The 19,065-nt window shown below is 40.6% G+C and overlaps 1 protein-coding gene across 1 annotated transcript in view; it reads right to left on the bottom strand.

Annotated features, from left to right (window-relative positions):
• nphp4 (nephronophthisis 4) overlaps nucleotides 1–19,065 on the bottom strand; it is a 402,509-nt gene that overhangs the window by 324,683 nt on the left and 58,761 nt on the right. Inside the window, exon 3 of the mRNA XM_060851914.1 lies at nucleotides 11,599–11,777. Within this exon, the coding sequence (XP_060707897.1) occupies nucleotides 11,599–11,777 (179 nt within the window). The remainder of the gene's footprint in view (nucleotides 1–11,598; nucleotides 11,778–19,065) is intronic.

Genomic DNA, 19,065 nt, shown 5'->3' with positions numbered 1-19,065 from the left:
ATTAAAGAACTTTGAAATAGAACAGTAACTACATAGAGACAGCAAACCATCATATACACAGCAATAAGGGGCTGCACGAAGACGAGACAAATGCCATATTTCCCATAGGAATACAAGAATTAAATCAGATCGACTCAATCTGGATTAGCTGACTTTTTCCACTCTTGCCTTGAAGGCATAGTAGATTAATATATGGTGGTGAAGTGGCAGAGTTTTCAATGTTCCTGTCGGCCGATTTTCCACAATCTGCCTGCCAATTTCAAATCAATTTCATACACAGGCGTGGGATGGAAACTTAAAACTAGTCACTCCTTTCCAAGACAGGTTTAGGAGCTCAGCCATTCTGAAAAAGATTTCTGTGGAAAAGAGAGTCAATTTTAAATTACATGTAAACTATTGTTCAGTCCTAATGTCTGAAAGAAGGTTGCTCTGCATATTTTTATATTAACAAAAATATTCATCAGAAAAATAATTCAAAATAAACAACTAGCAAATGGAATTTACCATGGACTGCAGTTTCAAAACTTTTTAATCAGGTTTTCATCAATAATGCAGAACAAGTTTATTGAAGATGTAAAAGCATATTTGCCATTTTTTTCCTAAAAGTCATATCCCATACTGTTCTCACAATTAAGTTTTCTCTCCATGGAATTGATGTGTTTAAAACACCTACTGAGTTCTGCGCCAGCACATGGCAATCACTTGTTCACTAAATTAGCTGAAAGAAACCATTAGTAAGACATCTGTAAATCATCTAATAGTTACTGTGAACATGGTCAATAAAGTGAGATAGATTTAACAGTTAACAAATACAGTCCAAATGGAGCATTTTAAAATAGAGATGCTTTAGCAACGCGAGTTAGAAATAATTTATGAGAAACCAGGAAGGTTGATCAGTGTTACTGATGAGATCAGCTTTTTAAGCATTCAGCCAGAGAATTATTAGATAGCTTGAGGCCAGATTTTAAATAAATCAAAACTGATAAATTGACTTCCAAGTAACAGATCAAAGTTAACCACTGATGGTAATAGGCAATAACTAACCTTACTTTTGTCAAGACATAGTTTACTTCATGAACACTCTCATACTCAAAAGTTCCAATGAACTATATATATTTAAATGGTTCTGCAAAATTGATGCTGGTGCACCGTGTTTTAAGCCATGATTTGAATTTAATTCCTGCATACCATAATCCCATCTCAATCCATGATGTCATTAAGTGAGACAAAAGGAGAAGGCATATATTAACGAAGCAGCACTTATGCTGTCGCCAAATTCAAATCCAATCTTTCAAGCTGTTTCAAAAACCATCAGGAAAGGAACAGTTTAGGTATTCAATATATCCTGTCACACAGTTGGATTTTTGGTTTTTTTACAGTTATCCAAAAATTAGATTATCACATTTTTATAAAGCCAGAAGTAGAAAATGACATTGAAATGCATAACACTAAGACACTTAAAACATGCTCAGGGAAACGTCAGTACCCTGTACATCCAGTTTATAAGCTCACTCAGTAGCCTTCTGAATAAAACGCCAGCTGGTGTAGTACTAGACCCTGCAGATCAGAACTGCAGCTGGACTGTATTTCCAGACTTGACTAGTTAGAACTTTTGAACTGTTTGGTACTACAAGGTCAGGGAGGGAAGAGACTTTTCACTTCCAATGCTCTCCAACAGGAAGTACACATGCAAGTTGGCAAGGGTTCAGAAAAGATTTACCAGCATGTTGCCAGGAATGGAGATTTTGAGTTATAAAGATGGCCTGGGACTTCTTTCACTGGAGCATTGGAGTTTGAGGTGTGACCTTATAGAGATTTATAAAATCATGAAGGGCATAGATAAGGTGAAAAGCAAGGGTCTTTTCCCAAAGGAGTGTGGGAACCCTCAATCTGCAGAATGGACCTGTTAAGAGTAGGTTTAGCTTGTTCATTTCTGTGAATAGCTGGGTTATACCTCCAGATATGCTTCTGAAACACCGTTGGAATAGTAAGGTTCTCTTTTTGAGAAGGCTGGATGCCTTTTTGAATTGTTAAAGGTTGGGGTGAACGTTCACAAAATGTGTACAAATCCATTCATTGTCAAGCTCGTGGGAACAGTCAACTGGCCTGTCGAAATCAACGAACAAACATGTCAAAAAGACCTGTCAGAATTGTTAAGAGGACTTGTCAAAAGGACTATCAGAGGCAGTTACCAAGGCATGTAAAATCCCCGCCCCCTAAATCCTTTGAAACATTGCCTTGAGTGTTAAATAAACATTGCTTGCTTTTTCATTCTCTGAGTTGACCTAAACTTGAGACCTTGTGTTACTGGATTACAGCTATATGATTGATTCCATAGCCATTCATGATAACAGTAGGGTGCCCCACCTTTTCACAGTGCAACTCTTTGAAATGAAACTATGAATTCCAAAACTTGTTTTTATAAGTAACAGTGAACTACAGCAATTTTGTTTTGATGAAAGGCTTGGTGGAACTGAAAATATCTATAAACTTATTTGTTTTTGTATGAACTAAGGTGTTTCATTCAATATAGTGAAGGATGCAATACACAGAACACTAGTCATAGAAATTTTACTTTTATCGCTGAAATAACTCCACAGAGGCTGGAATCCAGTCACCAAGTCACCCCTTATTTATACATGCATAGTGCTTCTGGTCCAACTTCCTCAAAGTGAACAGAACCCCGTTACTCCTGTTTATATGTCAGCCAGGGCTCCCTGATTGGATGTGGTTAACAGTCCAATCGAGGAACTCACACTCTATGAGGTCCACCTGGCTGACCTCATTTCAATCACGACAATATTATCTCTGTACTGGTCTTGAAGCCTGCCTTTAGTGAATACAGAACAGGATGGCATGATAAGTCCAAGGCAGAGGGTAACACCAAATAGATTTTGGGATAACAGAGGGCCATGATGAATGGATAGGTGCATAGGTTGACAGGAGATTATGAGGAGATACAGCTTGGTACCGGTAATTAATTGCATGACATGGCCACAGGGATTGTATGGGGTAGGAATGAGGTGGCGTAAGGGATCCACATAGAAGGGATATTTAATGGACATTGAGCTGGGGTCCCAAAGCAAGCCTTCTATCCAATCAGCCTCCAGTGCTCCCACCCTCCTCATTATTTCCAGGGATTTTTCTCAACTTCTATTAAGCTTGAGCAAATATTTTTAAAAGCCAGAATTTCAGAACCAGGAATTCTCCTGATTCTGTGCACTCGACTTGCAAAAGAAAGTCCAGGATTAGTTATCTTCAAGAATGGATAGAAAATAACGCTAAAAATCTATTACAGAATGACTAAACTTGGTCACAACCTATCAATGCGAGCAGTAAGTAATTTATTTTTGCTATAAATTAATTGGCTCCAACAAATCAGTTAGAATCAGACCTATGAATTAGCAAATTGTTTACCCTAATCCCTCTAAGATTTGTGACATTTTATGTGCTTTTTGTAAATTCAGCCAATTTTTACTACATTTCAGATGTACATCATTCAGGTTCACTTTGAAATGCCCGAGGTTCTGAAAGGTTCTATGCAAACACAAGTTCTTCCTTTTATTAAAAATTGTATTTCAATTCTGAATTTTCAGAAGACCAAGCCTGATCACTATCAAATAAAAGCAGTTCAAGATGGTGACTCACCATCACCCCATCCAAGGCAATAGGCAGGAACGATAAATGCTGGTTTTGCCAGAACCACCCACATTCCAAGTACAAATATAAAAATATATTCAGTACCAGTGAACAAAACAACATACATCCAATCTTTCAAAATCATCTTGAAAATAAATTGTTTTTCTTTGTTTACGTGTTCATAACGTCAGAGGGAGATTTGGTCTGGTGGATTTACCGAGTCTGACAGGCTTAGTAAGATGTGATCGAACATCGTGGCAGATTCAGACATTAATTTAAAATGCTTTAGATTAAGCTGCATGTATTACTTCAGCTCCCACACAACTCCATTGACAGCTCCCACAGCACTCAATGGGCAGAATACTGTAGAGACAGAAGTGGCAAGATTGGAGATATGATGGCCAAGTAATTAACCAGGATTGTGGTATACCTGAACCTTATCCTGTTGCCACCTTTTCACATCTGCCAGAAGTTCTGGGCAGGGCGATCCATGATCAACCTTCCCACCCTCTGCCGATTCAGGAATTGAGATCCTTAAGTGGCTCATTAGGAACGACTTCAGAGCCTCACCTTCCACAGCTGGGATTAACCCATCGGCATGTTACCATATGGCTTGCACATCAAAGGGTGTTAGCAGGTTGGAGAAGTGGGACACTCTCAGTCAAAAGGAACTCAATCCCTGATTGAAGGACTACACAGAGAGCAAAAGACCCTCTGCTGAGATCCACATGCCTGCTCTTTGCTCTTCCAAACCCCATCATTACCTCATCGAGATTCCACCCAATGTGATTTTCTTGGAAATCACAAGAAAGGCAGGAAGCAACAAAACAAGTCCTCTCTGTAAACTTTTAAACATTTGTCAAAACCTAATGCATATGATTATTTGGTCAGATTTAATTCCACATTTTGCATTAAGATGCAATGTGATTAATATCCTGTAGAGCTCTATAGAATTGAACTAACAAGAAAAAAATTGGATTTGACCTCTTGATGTACACCGGAAAGGGACAAAAAGCAATCAATCCATCAGGGAATGTGGTTTGGAGGCCAGGTAGTTTTCAGACCCCATGCCATGTGTGAACTTCACTGGTGAGCTTCTCATTCATACTAGCACTCACACTCTTATTTAGGAGATCGTATGTTCATGTTCCATTCCAGACACATGAGCAGAAAGATCTCGGTTGTCATGCCGACGCAGTACTGAGGGAAGCACTTACCTACAGCAGCTGCCATCTTTTAGGGTAAATGGCCTAGTAGTATTATCGATGGACTGTCAATCCAGAGACCCAGGTAATATCTGGTGAGCCAGGTTCAAATCCCACCATGGTAGATGGTGGAATTTGAATACAAATCTGGAATTAAGAGTTTAATGATGACCATTGTCGATTGTCGGAAAAACCCATCTGATCCACTAATATCCTTTAGTGGATGAAACTGCCATTCTTATCTGGTCTGGCCGACATGTGACTCCAGACCCACTGCAGTGTCAACGACACTTAACTGCCCTCTGGGCAATTAAGGATGGGCATTAATGCTACTTGGCCAGCGACACTGTGAATGAATGAATAAATAAATACATAAAGAAAATGCAAAAAGACAGTTGTCTGGAGTGTAGCAGGAACACCAGTGGTACAATATCACAGATATTGGAAGATGTTCACGAGGAACAGGACAGATTCTAAGCAGATCCTTGTACAATCACACTAATCGTGAGTCAAGGAGAAGGAGGAACTGCCCTTTCCATGTTTACTATCCAAGATACTCTCATGCTTCTGGTCCTGTGACTGTAACAGTATCATTGTACATTTGTACACGCAAAGTCAAATGTCACAAAGGAAAGGTTTCTCTAATTTTGTTGCTCTGCTAGTTTCCCAATGGATTTAGCTAGAATCGCTACAGTCAGCACCTCTTCAGGAAAGGATTAATATGTAACAGGAAACTCATTGTGTCTCCTCAGGCCATATCCTAGGGTTTGGTTGTGCATTGATTAATGAAGGTTGACAGAAGGCTTGTCCATCTCCAGAATTAGAAAATCAAATTTCTAGGTCAGGAAGGCAAGTTCCTCTGTTTTAAATGCTCCCCTAAATTATTTACAAGCAGGTCAACAAAGTTAGTTACAGATTATTCTGAACACAAGTATGCACACAATCATATTTTGCAAAAGAGAATTACAAAAGTGTTGGTCCAGAAAAGCAAATATGATCAATGTTCAGTTGGATCATCTTTACTTCTACCTGTACAGCCTCATTCCCATTTCTGATCACACACTGTAGTCAAGAAGTGCAGAAAAAATGACAAGGTTTTCTAAAGGTACCAGGCTCCTCAGGAAGAGGGCCATTAATCTGCTCAACAAAGTATAAAAAGGAAAATATTAGAGATACGTTTGCATGCAGGAAACAAGTCATTTATCACTGCCTACATACTTCATACTTTCACAGAAGCCTAGAGAAATCATTACTAAGTTTGGTAAAATTCTGAGCTAAAATAAGATGAACTTGAATAATTTGGTAATTCAAACATTATAAAAAATGCAGTTAAATGCAAATTTGATACTAAAAGTGTTTATCTTATCTGATACAAATTAAATAACTACAAATAAAACTTTGAGTGCAAACGTTGAGATGTAAATACAGTCAAAGATCATAAGAATTCTTTGGGAGCAGGACTGATATGGAGGTGCCGGTGTTGGACTGGGGCATACAAATTTAAAAACCACACAACACCAGGTTATAGTCCAATAGGTTTAGCTGGAAGTACTAGCTTCCAAGGGCACTGATTTGGACTATAACCTGGTGTTGTGCAATTTTCAACTTTGGAGCAAGAGGAAGTCTTTTGGCCCATTGGGTATGCTTTACCATTCAATAAGACCAAGAATGACTATGGTTGTAACTGCATTTTCCAGCCTGCCCCCCAAGAACTCTCAGCTTCCGTGCAGATTAAAAATCTATCCAAAGTAGACACAAATGTATTTAATGACCCAGCCTTTAGGGCTCTTCAGGGAAGAGAATTTGAAGACAAACTACCCTCTAAGAACAAGAAGCCCCTACACAACTTGAGCAGAAAGAAAATGCCCCATTTTCATACATTTATTGATTCTGCATCAAATGAGGTTCATACAGATTTAAATCTAGTCATAGGGATCACTCATATCAGGGCATGTGCTAAATCTGTGCTAAATCTAACAGAAACATTTTACTTATCATTACCTCGATCAGTTTTGCATCCACATGGAATTCAAAAGGCAGTAAATATGAACGACACAGTTGTAACTCTCCATATTCATTAAGTGGTCAGGAATCAGACAAAATACAACTCATACCCATTATATCTGAAATCAATTATATGAAAATCAGACTGTTTCTACAATGGGTGCAACTTGCTTCACCACATGTTCTCTATGTTCATAGAAGCCTGATTATCCCATCCCTGGAAGTACTGAGGAAGGTAGCAAGAAGGGCAAATAATTGGGTGAGTTAACCCTGGAGAGATACTCACTCCTGTCCCTCTCACCCTCTCAGCAAGTATGTGTTAGATGAGTAAGTCTACTGGGAACTTTGGCAATCTGGGGCATGGACACTGGGTGGCCTATGAAAGCCACCCCTTGCCCAATCCTCCATTCTCCCTGTATCTCCTATCCAAGATACCCAAAAGAAAATTATCTACCTTCTCGCTGTTAAATCCCCTTCTTGCAACAATCTCTAGGACCTAGAAGCTGTCTGATTCTGATTGGCTCACAGCTTTTGTGGTAGGACTTACCAATCATCGGAAAGTGGCTGACTGGATCCAATCCACCATCTTAAACATCATTCCACCTCCACCAATGCACTGTAGCTGGACTTCTTAAAAAGAAAATGACCACCTTTCACAATTTGAGGATGTGCCAAATTGTTTTCTTCACAAACTGCTTCTGGAGTGTAGTCACTGCAACAACTCAATAAACATAGCAGCCAACATACTCACGACAAGATCCCACAAGCAACAATGCGGAAATCTGCTATGAGTGCTGTTTACTGAGGGATACATTTTGACCAAGCCACTGGGAAGAAATCCTCTGTTCTTCGCTAAAACAGTGCAGCAGAATCTTTTACACTGAACTAATGGTACAGGTGAGGCCTCAGTTTAACATCTTATCTAAAAGATGGCAGCTGCAGCAGATAAGCACTCCCTTCAGTACTGCAACGAATGTCAACCTAGGTCTTTCTGCTCAAGTGCCTGAAGTGGGACATTAATGCACAATCTTGAAGTGGGACATTAATGCACAATCTTGAAATGGGACATTAATGCACAATCTTCTAAATGAGGGTGCGAGTGCTAGTAGCTGACTGATATGGCTCCCTACATAACACAAATGACTTAACTCACATCACTTAGTGAGAAAATGTCACTTGGATCAACCATTCATCTGTGGCTGAACTTGTTTTGAAGAATTATTGTGCATCTTTAATCAGATACCCAAGTTTTATTCCCCTAATTACTATTATCGACGTTAATTAAAATACAAACACTTGTCCTTTTTCCCAGTTGATTTAATTTCCAGGTTGCAAACTAATTGCAATTAAAGTCACGTCTGCTCTTTATGAAATGTTTTGTAAAACTCTTCACTTGGGGAAACAACAATATTGAAACAAATGATTTGACCATTTACCTCATTGCTGTTCACAATGGGCAACTGTCTGTGTGGAATTTGCATATTCTCCCCTTGTCTGCGTGGGTTTCCTACGGATGCTCCAGTTTCCTCCCACAATCCAAAGATGTGCAGGTTAGGTAAACTGGCCATGCTAAATTGCCCATAGTGTTCAGGGATGTGTAGGTTAGGTGCATTGGTCAGGGTAAAAACAGGAAAATTAGGTAGGGGAATGGGTCTGGGTGGGTTTCACTTCAGAGGGTTGGTGTGGACTTGTTGGGCCAAAGGGTCTGTTTCCACACTGTAGGGATTCTATGATTCTATGAAAATTAGGAAGGCACAAGATGGTAGAATTGAAAGAATGCAGAGATTTGGGAGGCTGAAGGAGACATGAAGGGACATGGACACAGAGGAACGTAAGATGATGACTGGTAATTTTTAAGTCAAAATAGAAACAAGTGTAGGTCAGAAGGCAAAAGAGTGATGGAAGAACAAGAATTGCTGAGAGGTTTGAATGTGCATAACTTATTCAGATAGTAGATGGCAGTTTGGTTGGGAGTGCATTACAATAGTAAGTCTAAAGATACCAAAAGCATGAATGAGGGTTTCAGGTGTGAAAGGATTATGTATTAAACACGATAGGTGTTGAAGGATGATGTTGTTTTACTTCGTAGCCATCACAATTATATGCACAATGTGATGCAGTGTCTGCAGAAGTGATCAGAAAAACTGTGTGATCAGTACCTGCGGAGAGCCACCGCTTAGTGAATCAGAGCATAATTCTTCTGCTTCCTACTTTACTTTCACTCTGGAGCCAAAAAGACGGCATGAGCAGCAAGTATCAGGCTAGAGGCCAAAATATGGGCATTCAGCTGCCTCTCTAGGTAGCTGTAGTTTAGACAGTTGGGTCAACCTTATCAGACACGATTAGGGGGATTAAATAATAATTTGAACACATCTTCAAAGAGCTGTCAAATGAAATTTGACTCGAAAAATGTTTTGTCTTAATTACACAAGATGTTTGGACAGATCAGCCTCTATAATCGCCCTCTGGTGCAGTGACAGATTTTTAAAGATCGCTGGAGGCGTGGGGGAGATGGGGAGCCAGCTGATTTAAAAGATCAATTTTCTTGTGAAACATTGCAAAAACTACATCCTGGATTTTAAAAACCATGAGTACAGAAAATATTATATAGAACATAAGGGTGGGAAGTTCTGCACTCACTCAGCAGAACTAGTAACATTTATAGAGATTAAATGTTTGAGGTTGATTGAAACTGAAAAAAAATTAAACATTTAACAGGTTTTTAGTAAATACAGGGGCTAAGAAGAAGATAGCAGCAAAAGATCTGTAACTGGGTGGAAGTCAGAAGAGATCGAATGACAAAACAGATGGTGTAAGAAGGCAAAATGACTTGTTAAAGTGGCAAGTAAAGAAACAAGAGATGGTTTTAGAAGAGCAAAGGTGAATGGGCAAAGCAGAATTATTGCATGGAGCTGTGGTCCAAATAAATGGGTATGGTGGTTATGACCTGAAATTGATGAACTAATGCTGAGTCCAGAAGCCCATAAGGTTCCTAACTGAAAAATGAGTTGCTACTCATCAGGGTTACATTGAGTCTCAAAGAACAATACACAAAGTCAAGAAATGAGTGTTTAAAGTCGGAAAAGGAGACAGAATTAAAATGATAAGACACCAACAGCTCAGGGATTTGATTTCCATTTTCCACCACATGTCGTATTTTGCTTCTTATGTATCACGTACTTGCATCTCCCTTAATCTGTCTTGTCATGCTTAGCTCCTGTAGCCCACATTCCATCAAAAGATTTACCATTTCTCCTGTCAAACAAAATACACCAACTTTTCAGTGTGAAAGAAGACTGCTCTAAGCCTCTTACATCAATCAGGAAAGACCCATTGGAATGATTTTTCCATCCTATCTTTCAAACATCTTGATACTGTGCTACAGAATCCCCTCCCCAAACACCACCACCTTGAGATACTAGGCCTCAGTTCCAAACAGCTCATCTTCAAACATGCTCCCAGTCACCTCTGCAAATTCTCCAGTTACTGCCTTACATTGGTTTTTTTCTCTATCAAAGGCTTGGTTGCTTGATGAAGGTTGTACAAAAATAAAAATTGTTATTTGGGCGACTTTCTTTATTCGGAATGGAAGCAATATCATTCCTGTTCTTCAGTTCCAGTTCCAGAACTGGCTGCAATTTACATACATGTAATTCATAATGCATTTTCCAGTGTCTATAAGAGGTTACCTAAAAAATATCACTTTCCTAACAGTTCAAATAATTGGATGTAATTGTAGATTTCACAATGAAAACTACTTCTTTAAATTTAGAAGTGTACTTGTGAATGAGGGAGTTAACCAATGCACCATTCAGACGAGGGCTGTATATAGCAAATATTTGAATTGTGCATAGTTTTCCAAATAATTGCCATTCCTTCACTGTGTCAAACAACTGTTCATTACTCGGAATGGCAATCTTGAAATTCAAAATTAAAACTACTGCATGAGAATTTTTAAAAATTCATAACTTATAGATGATAGCTTTTAATCTGTCAAACACTCATATGAAGCAATCTGTCTGTCAGGTCAACCTGCAAAGGACAGTGCATGCTAGATGCATGCTTGATGGATAGATTTGAAAATCAACAGTCAGGTCTGTCTATTTCAGTCAAAGATCAGAATTATCAGAAACCTTACAGAAAAGGCAGGTGGAGTGTGCCAGGCCATTCAATGTGGACCTCCAGATCGATAAAGTGCTGGCCTTCGGAATAAAAAGGGTTACACCACTGGAACCCCCATAAAAGGGGGATCGGAACAACTCATGGAAACAATTAAGGCCAAGGATGAAGCAAAGGCAGCAAAACAGAACTGGTACCTCAGAATGAGTTATGGAATCTGATGGAAGGGCACTCCATTACCACAGTCTGGTGCGAAATCTGTTCGAACTTGTTGCCCAGTACAAGATTGTGGGCCACATACTGTCATTCTTATCGAGGGTGACAAACAGAATTGACCAGTGACAACACTGTGGGATAGGTTCGCACCCGAGAAATTTGCCAGATCCATATGTCAGTGAACCTTATTTCAAAATGTAAAACACACAAAAGCTTGGGACATGCAAGAATGTCCATTGTCCATAATTTATATGTGCCTGTCATTACTGAAGCCTTGCTTATCTTTTATGAAGTAAAATATTTGGAACTGTCAACAAGTGCCCAGATTTTTCAGTGTTTGGCATTTGCATTATAGTGCTTTGCTGTGTCTAATGTAATTATTATCATACTATAGGCAGCAATCCAAAATACTGACCTTTTAATATTCTGACCTTTAGCAGTATCTGGTGTACATTTCTGTCTACCACACAAATGCAGAATTCCAAACCCACATGACAGGACACGTTCATTAGCTTCACGCTTCTTCGCAATCGCGACGACTTCCACAATGATCGCAATGTGGGAACAGTTTAGAGGGGTGTGGAAGTAAACACTCTGAAAAAGAACATGAAACAATTAAAGAATGTTACAATTTTGAAAACTAGTCTTCTCTCTCCTTTTAGCATTTTCCACAAACTTCCATACCAACTTTAATGGGAATTGTAACGGCCGGTTATAGTTAGGTTATATTGACTCATTGGTATAAAGTATCTTCCAGTTGCCTTTCAGTACTCTACAATTTAACACAGAAATTGATATGAATTATTTATTTTCTAATTTTTTTGATCTTTTGGATTAATCTGTAAATTTCTGGATCTGTGTTGGCACTGCTGAGGAATGGAACAATTCTTAATGTTCCATGATGTGGAGGTGCCGGCGTTAGACTAGGGTGGACAAAGTTAAAAATCACACAACACCAGGATATAGTCCAACAGATTTATTTGGAAATGCAAGCTTTCGGCACTCCAAAAGCTGACACTTTCAGGTAAACCTGTTGAACTATGACCTGGTGTTGTGTGATTTTTCACAATGGTCCAAACATCATTAATAGCCTAATCAGTTTAAGTTACTCGGGCAAAGTTCCCCTTACTCAGCTCTAACAATGTGCCATAATTCTAATTTCAAAAAACAAAATTCCTCACTAATGCTCCCACAACTCACATTCACCATCCATGTAGCTTTTATAGGATATTGGGCTATTTCTGGGAGTGAGTTGATAACCAATAGGAAGCGACAGACAAAAGCTCATTTCATTTCGGACCTTGCATACCATCAGTTCTGGATGGATCTCGATCCTGTTAGGAAAGTATGTACAGGCTAAATTACTTGCACTATCTCACACATCATTGGCTTATGTTGTCATGACTCATTGGGCTAGTGTGCTTGAAATCAAGCCTCATTATTCCTGGACTCATGACAAATGGGAAGATTTAATGAAACTACCAAAACTCTCAATTATCCTCTGACTGACTGCTACCCAAGATAATGGGTTAGGCAGCATCTCAGGAATAGAGAATTCGACGTTTCGAGCATAAGCCCTTCATCAGGAAGAAACGTCGAATTCTCTATTCCTGAGATGCTGCCTAACCTGCTGTGCTTTGACCAGCAACACATTTGCAGCTGTGATCTCCAGCATCTGCAGACCTCATTTTTTACTGCTACCCAAGATAAAACAAGGCTACACAAGACAAAGAAAACCAAAGAACTGCATACGCTGGAAATCAGCAACAGAAACTGAAATTCTAGTGGAAAAAACTCAGCAGGTCTGACAGCACCTATGGAGAGAAAATAAAGTTAACATTTTGGCATCCAGTGATCCTTCTTCAGAACTGATTTTTGTTTTATTTTAATGTTAGCTCAGTAGTTAGTACTGCTGCCTCACAGTGCCAGGGACCCAGGTTGGATTCCACCCTCAGATAACTGTTTACGTGAAGTTTGCACATTCTTCCTGCTTGGGTTTCCTCCGGGTGCTCCAGTTTCCTCCCACAATCCAAAGGTGCGAAGGTTAGATGCTAAATTACCCATTGTGTTCAGGGATGTGTAGGTTGGGTGCATTAGCCAGGGGCACATGTACAGTAATAGTGGATTGGATCTGGGTGGGATACACTTCAGAGGGTCGGTGTGCACTTGTTGGGCCAAAGGGCCTGTTTCCACACAGTAGGGATTCTATGATTCAGTGAAAAACAAACCACACCATGTTCCTTCATTACCAATAAAATAAAACCTCTATTTATTCTAATGCTCTCAACCTCAACTTGACCTCTTAAAATTTCTCTGCACAGACACAAAAGGGAAAGAACACACTCCCAAAACCAGCCAGAGGAACTCCGTTCTACATAACCAATCCAAAATCACAAAACTGATTGAAGAACTGTGGATTATGAAACCAATGATCACTTGATGTTATCTGAACAGTGATGGTCATTCTGTAATTCAGTGGCTGCCTGGCTGGACCCAGGATCTTTAGGTAGACGCAGTGATATTTAGAACACAGACGGAGGCCATTACGATCATCATGTCCACACAGTCAAAAAATATCTGACCAAAGAGATCCCATTTTCCAACTACTGGCCCATTGTCCTGAAGTTTGTAGCAACACAAATGCGTATCTAAATACTGCTTTATATTCTGAAAATTTTTGATTTAACTATCTTTTCAGTCAGCAAGTTTCAGACCCCTAAACCACCAACAGCACCCCCCACCCCACCCCACCCCCACCCCCACCAAAGTGAACAATTTCTCAACTTTCCTCTTAGCCTTCTACCTCTTAGCTTGAACTTTTGCTTTCTGTTTATTCATCCTTCTACTAATGGAAAAAGTGCCTTCCTATCCACCCTATTTATGTTCCTCATAATCTCATACGCCTCATGACATCCCATCAAACTTCACTGCTCCAAGGAAAACAACCCCAGGCCATCCAATCTTCCACAAAAGCAGACAAAGTGGTGTCTCTGAAAGTGGTAATATTTGGACTCGTGATTTTTTTGTCAAGTACAAAAAAACTACCACTTTGTCTGGATTCAACATTCCCAAACAGTAACATGGTTTTATATGCATCAGTTAGTGTCACTTGTTTTCCCAAAGTTGCAAACAACTCTTTCAACTTTTGTTCCTATTTAAAGCAGCACCCATTTGTCTCATTTTTCAGTCCACAGTCAAAAAATAATGATGTGGAGGCTTCCTGCCTCTATTCCTGATGAAGGGCTTTTGCCCGAAACGTCGATTTTCCTGCTCCTCAGATACTGCCTGACCTACTGCGCTTTTTCAGCACCGCTCTGATCTAAACTCTGGTTTCCAGCATCTGCAGTCCTCATTTTTGCCCTGTTGAAGCAATCGTCTAACCATGGAATTGAGTAGGAAACTGTTTTTGTTATTACATTCCCCTGTCAGTAATCGAAGCAGAATCGAGTTGAGCCGTCCAGTTTCTAGAACTAACACCACTAGTTAACTCCAACAGCTTTGACTATATTCAATCAGGTGATTTTCTAACATGCATTGAATCTCTGTTTCCACCTGAACTTGTTTATCAGGGTTTCATTGATAAGGATGGTGTTTAATTGTCAATGATTCTACCATGTCCACATCATCATGTCTAGCTAAAAAACTACATCCATGTGCAACTCTCCAGATTGACTTCAATTTCCCGAGGAATCTTGAGATCTTTGCATCATTGTCCTTTCTCCAAATATTATAACATGCTATCCAGCTGTCATGCATTGGCTAATTGGATTGTAGGACGTTAAAAATCACCCAGGTCCAACAACTGTATTTGGAAGCACGAGCTTTTGGAGTGCTGCTCCTTCGATTGTAAGACACCGAATTTATAGCAAAAGTATACAGCGCGATGCAACTGAAATTGTACATTAAAAAAGACCTGGATTGTTTGTTAAGTCTCTCATCTTTTAGAATGACCATGTTGTTTCAGTTCTTTCATATGTAAATCTCAGAACTTTTTTTCCTTGTTACATTCTCAAGTGAACTTTAATAATAGGTGCCATGTTGTCTCAGATAATGCATTGAAGGTGTGAGGTGTCCTGTGTAAGGTTGTCTGTGCCTCCAAGATCAGACTGACTCAGCACCTCCAAATCATGAATTGTAGAAGGTTCATTTGATGAATTATCTCCATTTACTTCACTGTTACGGTCTCCGTTATTCTCCACTAATCTCACCACTGGACATTGGTGCTCTTGTTCATCACCTTCCCTGCAAACATATTGCTTCAACGTGTTCATGTGACATAAACGACATTTCTTCCAGAAATGAGGAGTCATCACTAAACTTCTTACCTACTTTGTACCACAGTACTATGAAGGGTTCTTAATGTGAAATGGGATTTCACCTCCATAAGGACATGAAGTGATCACTCATACTGATGCTGTCACGGACAGATGCATCTGCAGCAGGCAGATACGTGAAGATGAGGTCAAATATCTTTTCCCCTCGTCGATTCCTCCATCAAACACACCAGATTCAGTCTACAGGCTATGTCCTTTCGGACTTGAGCAGCTCAGTCAGTAGTGATGTTGCCAAGCCACTCAAGGTGTTCGAATTTGAAGTCCTCTACCCAGATTACATTCTTGCCTTTGCTGCCCTCAAAAAAGAAGTGATGTTCAACATGCAGGAATACTGAGAGCTCATCTACCTCAGGGGATTGATGAGGGGTGTCCAGCTGGAGAAAAACTGACTGCAACATGTCCATTAGTTGCAACTGTGACTACATTGGAAAAGTGCTTCAAGGTCATGAAAGAAACTGTGTAAATGCAAGTTACCTTTTGAAGTCACCTTCAACCTCTATGAATTCAGCAAACACAGATTACAAAACACAGGTGGAATGGGAGTGAAAACCAAATATTGTCATTCTGTTCATCATTCATTGAGCATCCTATAACCATTTTACAGAATTACGGAATGGTTACATCTTGGAAGGAGGTCATTCAGACTGGACCAGCTTTCTCAATGAGCAACGTACCCTAATGGCTTTTCCCCATCTTCTGCCTGTAACTACACAAGATTTTTTCTTTTCAGATAATCCTTCTTCCTCGTCAATGCCTTGAACATGCTCCACCACACACTCAGACAGCACAGTGCACATGTTACCCACATGAGAAAGTTTTGTTCTCATATCTCTATTGCTCATTATGCAAATTAGCTTGCATCTGGGCCTACGTGTTCACGTTCCTTCCAACCCTCGTAAATTTGACTAACCCTGTCAATCTAACATCATTTTCTTGGCTGTTACTGCAACTGTCACAGATGGGCAGGGTGTTACAAAGTAGTTTAAGTTGCAGTCCTTGTATCCCAAATAGGGAACTGAATGAGTGCACAGTACTGACACTCTGAAAATCTGACCAGCAACATGTGGTGGTCTTTTTGGGGAAGTTGAAAAGTTACAGGAGTCCTGTACTGTCAGGACCGACCACCTGAAGGTGCTGGGTATTTGGTCGGAGGGGCTGGGGCGTGCGCCAAGTCTTGGGAGGAGCGTATCAGCAAAGTGAGACAGAAACTGGGCAGATGGAAGCTATGGTTGCTCTCCATCGCGGGAAAAAACCTGGTCATCAGGTGTGAGGCACTGTCATTGCTGTTGCACGTGGCACAGGTCTGGCCTATTCCCAGAACCTGCGCCGCTGCAGTCACCCGGGCCATCTTCCAGTTTATATGGAGATCAAAGATGGACCGGGTCTGAAGGGACTCGCTGTACAAAGTTCTGAGCAACGGGGGAAAAAATGCACCCAATGCCACCCTCACCCTGATGGCCACCTTTGTGTGTGGCTGCATCAAGTTGTACATGGATCCCCGGTACGCAAACACTAAGTGTCACTACGTACTGAGGCTCTACCTGTCCCCGGTGTTGCGAAGGATGGGCCTGGCCTCGCTGCCGCGGAACGCTCCGAGTAGTTGGACCGTTCCGTATCACCTGTCCTTCGTGGAGAAGTTTATGAAGAAAAACACCTTTGACCACAAGTCCATCAGGAAGTGGTCAGCACGTAGTGTCCTTGAGACCCTTCAGGAAAAGGAGAGGGGGGATCCTATCAAACGGTTCCCTGAGCAGACTGTCAAAGCCATTTGGCAGAATGCCTCATCGCCAGAACTTTCCAACAAGCACCAAGACATGGCTCTGCCTGTGAGATCCTTTATGCATGCCCGGACTCTCAGCCGCACCGCACGCTGCCCTCAAAGCAGCTGCGGGGGGGGACGAGACTGTCACACACCTCCTTCTGGAATGTGCCTATGCAGAGGAAGTCTGGAGAGGAATGCAGTAATGTTTGTCGAGTTTCGGCCAAGCAGCGCCGTGACGCGGGACTCCGTGCTCTACGGCCTGTTCCCCGGGACGCACACCGAGACGAACATCAACTGCGCCTGGAGGATCATCAACTCGGTGAAGGACGTTCTCTGGGTGGTCCGAAACCTGTTGATCTTCCAGCTGAAGGAGTTGACCCCGACTGAGTGTTGCAGCCTGGCACATTCCAAGGTCCAGGACTACGTGTTGAGGGACGCGCTGAAGCTTGGGGCAGCTGCCGCCAAGGCACGGTGGGGAAAGACCACCGTGTAACATCTGCCTGCCTAAGAAGGACAGGGGGCCCACGCAGTCATTTGGGCTCTGCTGACGCCTCAGCTAAATATATGGGAATATGATTGAAAATATAAAATATAGACCTGTATATAAAAATGATAAATTCTGATCTCTGTATGTAAATGTTTACATATGTATGAAATGACCAACTGTACAGACCATCAAATTATTTTATGAATAAAGTATATTTTTGAAATAAAAAAGAGAGAAGTTACAGGAATCCTCATCCGAGTCCCATAAAGTAAGTTTGGACTGCTGCAGTTCCAGACTCATATTGTTGACCTAGCAGTTTAGCTGGTGCACTTTAAGACAACTATGAAATAGATTTTTATAGGTCAACTCACTCACCAAAGGCAATGAAATTTAAGCAAATCTCTAAAACGCTACTTGAAGTTGCTGTGCTGCTTTAACAGTAAGAGGTTACATGCACTAGACATTGCAACAATTCATTTACTCCATATTGACTAAGATAAGTAATAGCGTGCTGAGATAACTTGAAGTGGAGTGCTTTATGAATAATTTAGCAGTCAGTGGGTTGACTACACTCCAGCATCAAAGGAGCTAATGCACGGCAACAAATTCCATGTCATTTACTTTTCAGTTCCCCTGAAGTGAAGCATGCAGCCACACTGCATTTTCCATCTGGTCGTCAAGCAATTTCCTTGAGCCAAAAAGACAGATTGACCTTGCCCCACAGACAATTCTCTTCACAGTAAGCCGGCAGAAGGGACAATTCAAATAATAAAGAGCTGACTTGGTCAGATTTTCTATTTTCTAAAATGAAGTAGTTATTCTCACCACAGTGCCCCATTAAACAGCCCGACCAAGAGCGGGTTATTTCCACCACTGTGGCCACCAACAGATGGAATTCTCAGGGCAAAATTTAAACGACGCCTTTGCGAAGTCGCAAAACTCATTTCATTAACTATGAAATGATTGTACTAAAGATAAAGTTGATGAATTTAGGCAGTCTCAGCAGACGTCCATTTTGGTGTAAGCCCACTTTCCCTAATTCAGCACAAGCTGATAATCTCATTCAGAATTGTAGGAATTGGAAGAAAATTGCTACTGGAGTGCAAAACCGTCTCCTGTGGCACATTTTTGGATTAAAGTCCAATTTGAAAGGGCTTGATTCCGAAGCCAAGTGGCCAAAGTAATTAAGTGGTCCATCCTCTGTGTCAATACCTCTTAACACTCCAAAAACATTTTTCGACAAGGTCAGTGTCGGTGACACAATGTTCAATGATATTAAGCAATGGGATACTGATTAAT

This window comes from Hemiscyllium ocellatum, chromosome 37 (genome assembly GCF_020745735.1).
Source record: "Hemiscyllium ocellatum isolate sHemOce1 chromosome 37, sHemOce1.pat.X.cur, whole genome shotgun sequence".
In the NCBI taxonomy this organism is placed as follows: Eukaryota; Metazoa; Chordata; class Chondrichthyes; order Orectolobiformes; family Hemiscylliidae; genus Hemiscyllium; species Hemiscyllium ocellatum.
This window is presented reverse-complemented; position numbering and strand designations above follow the sequence as displayed.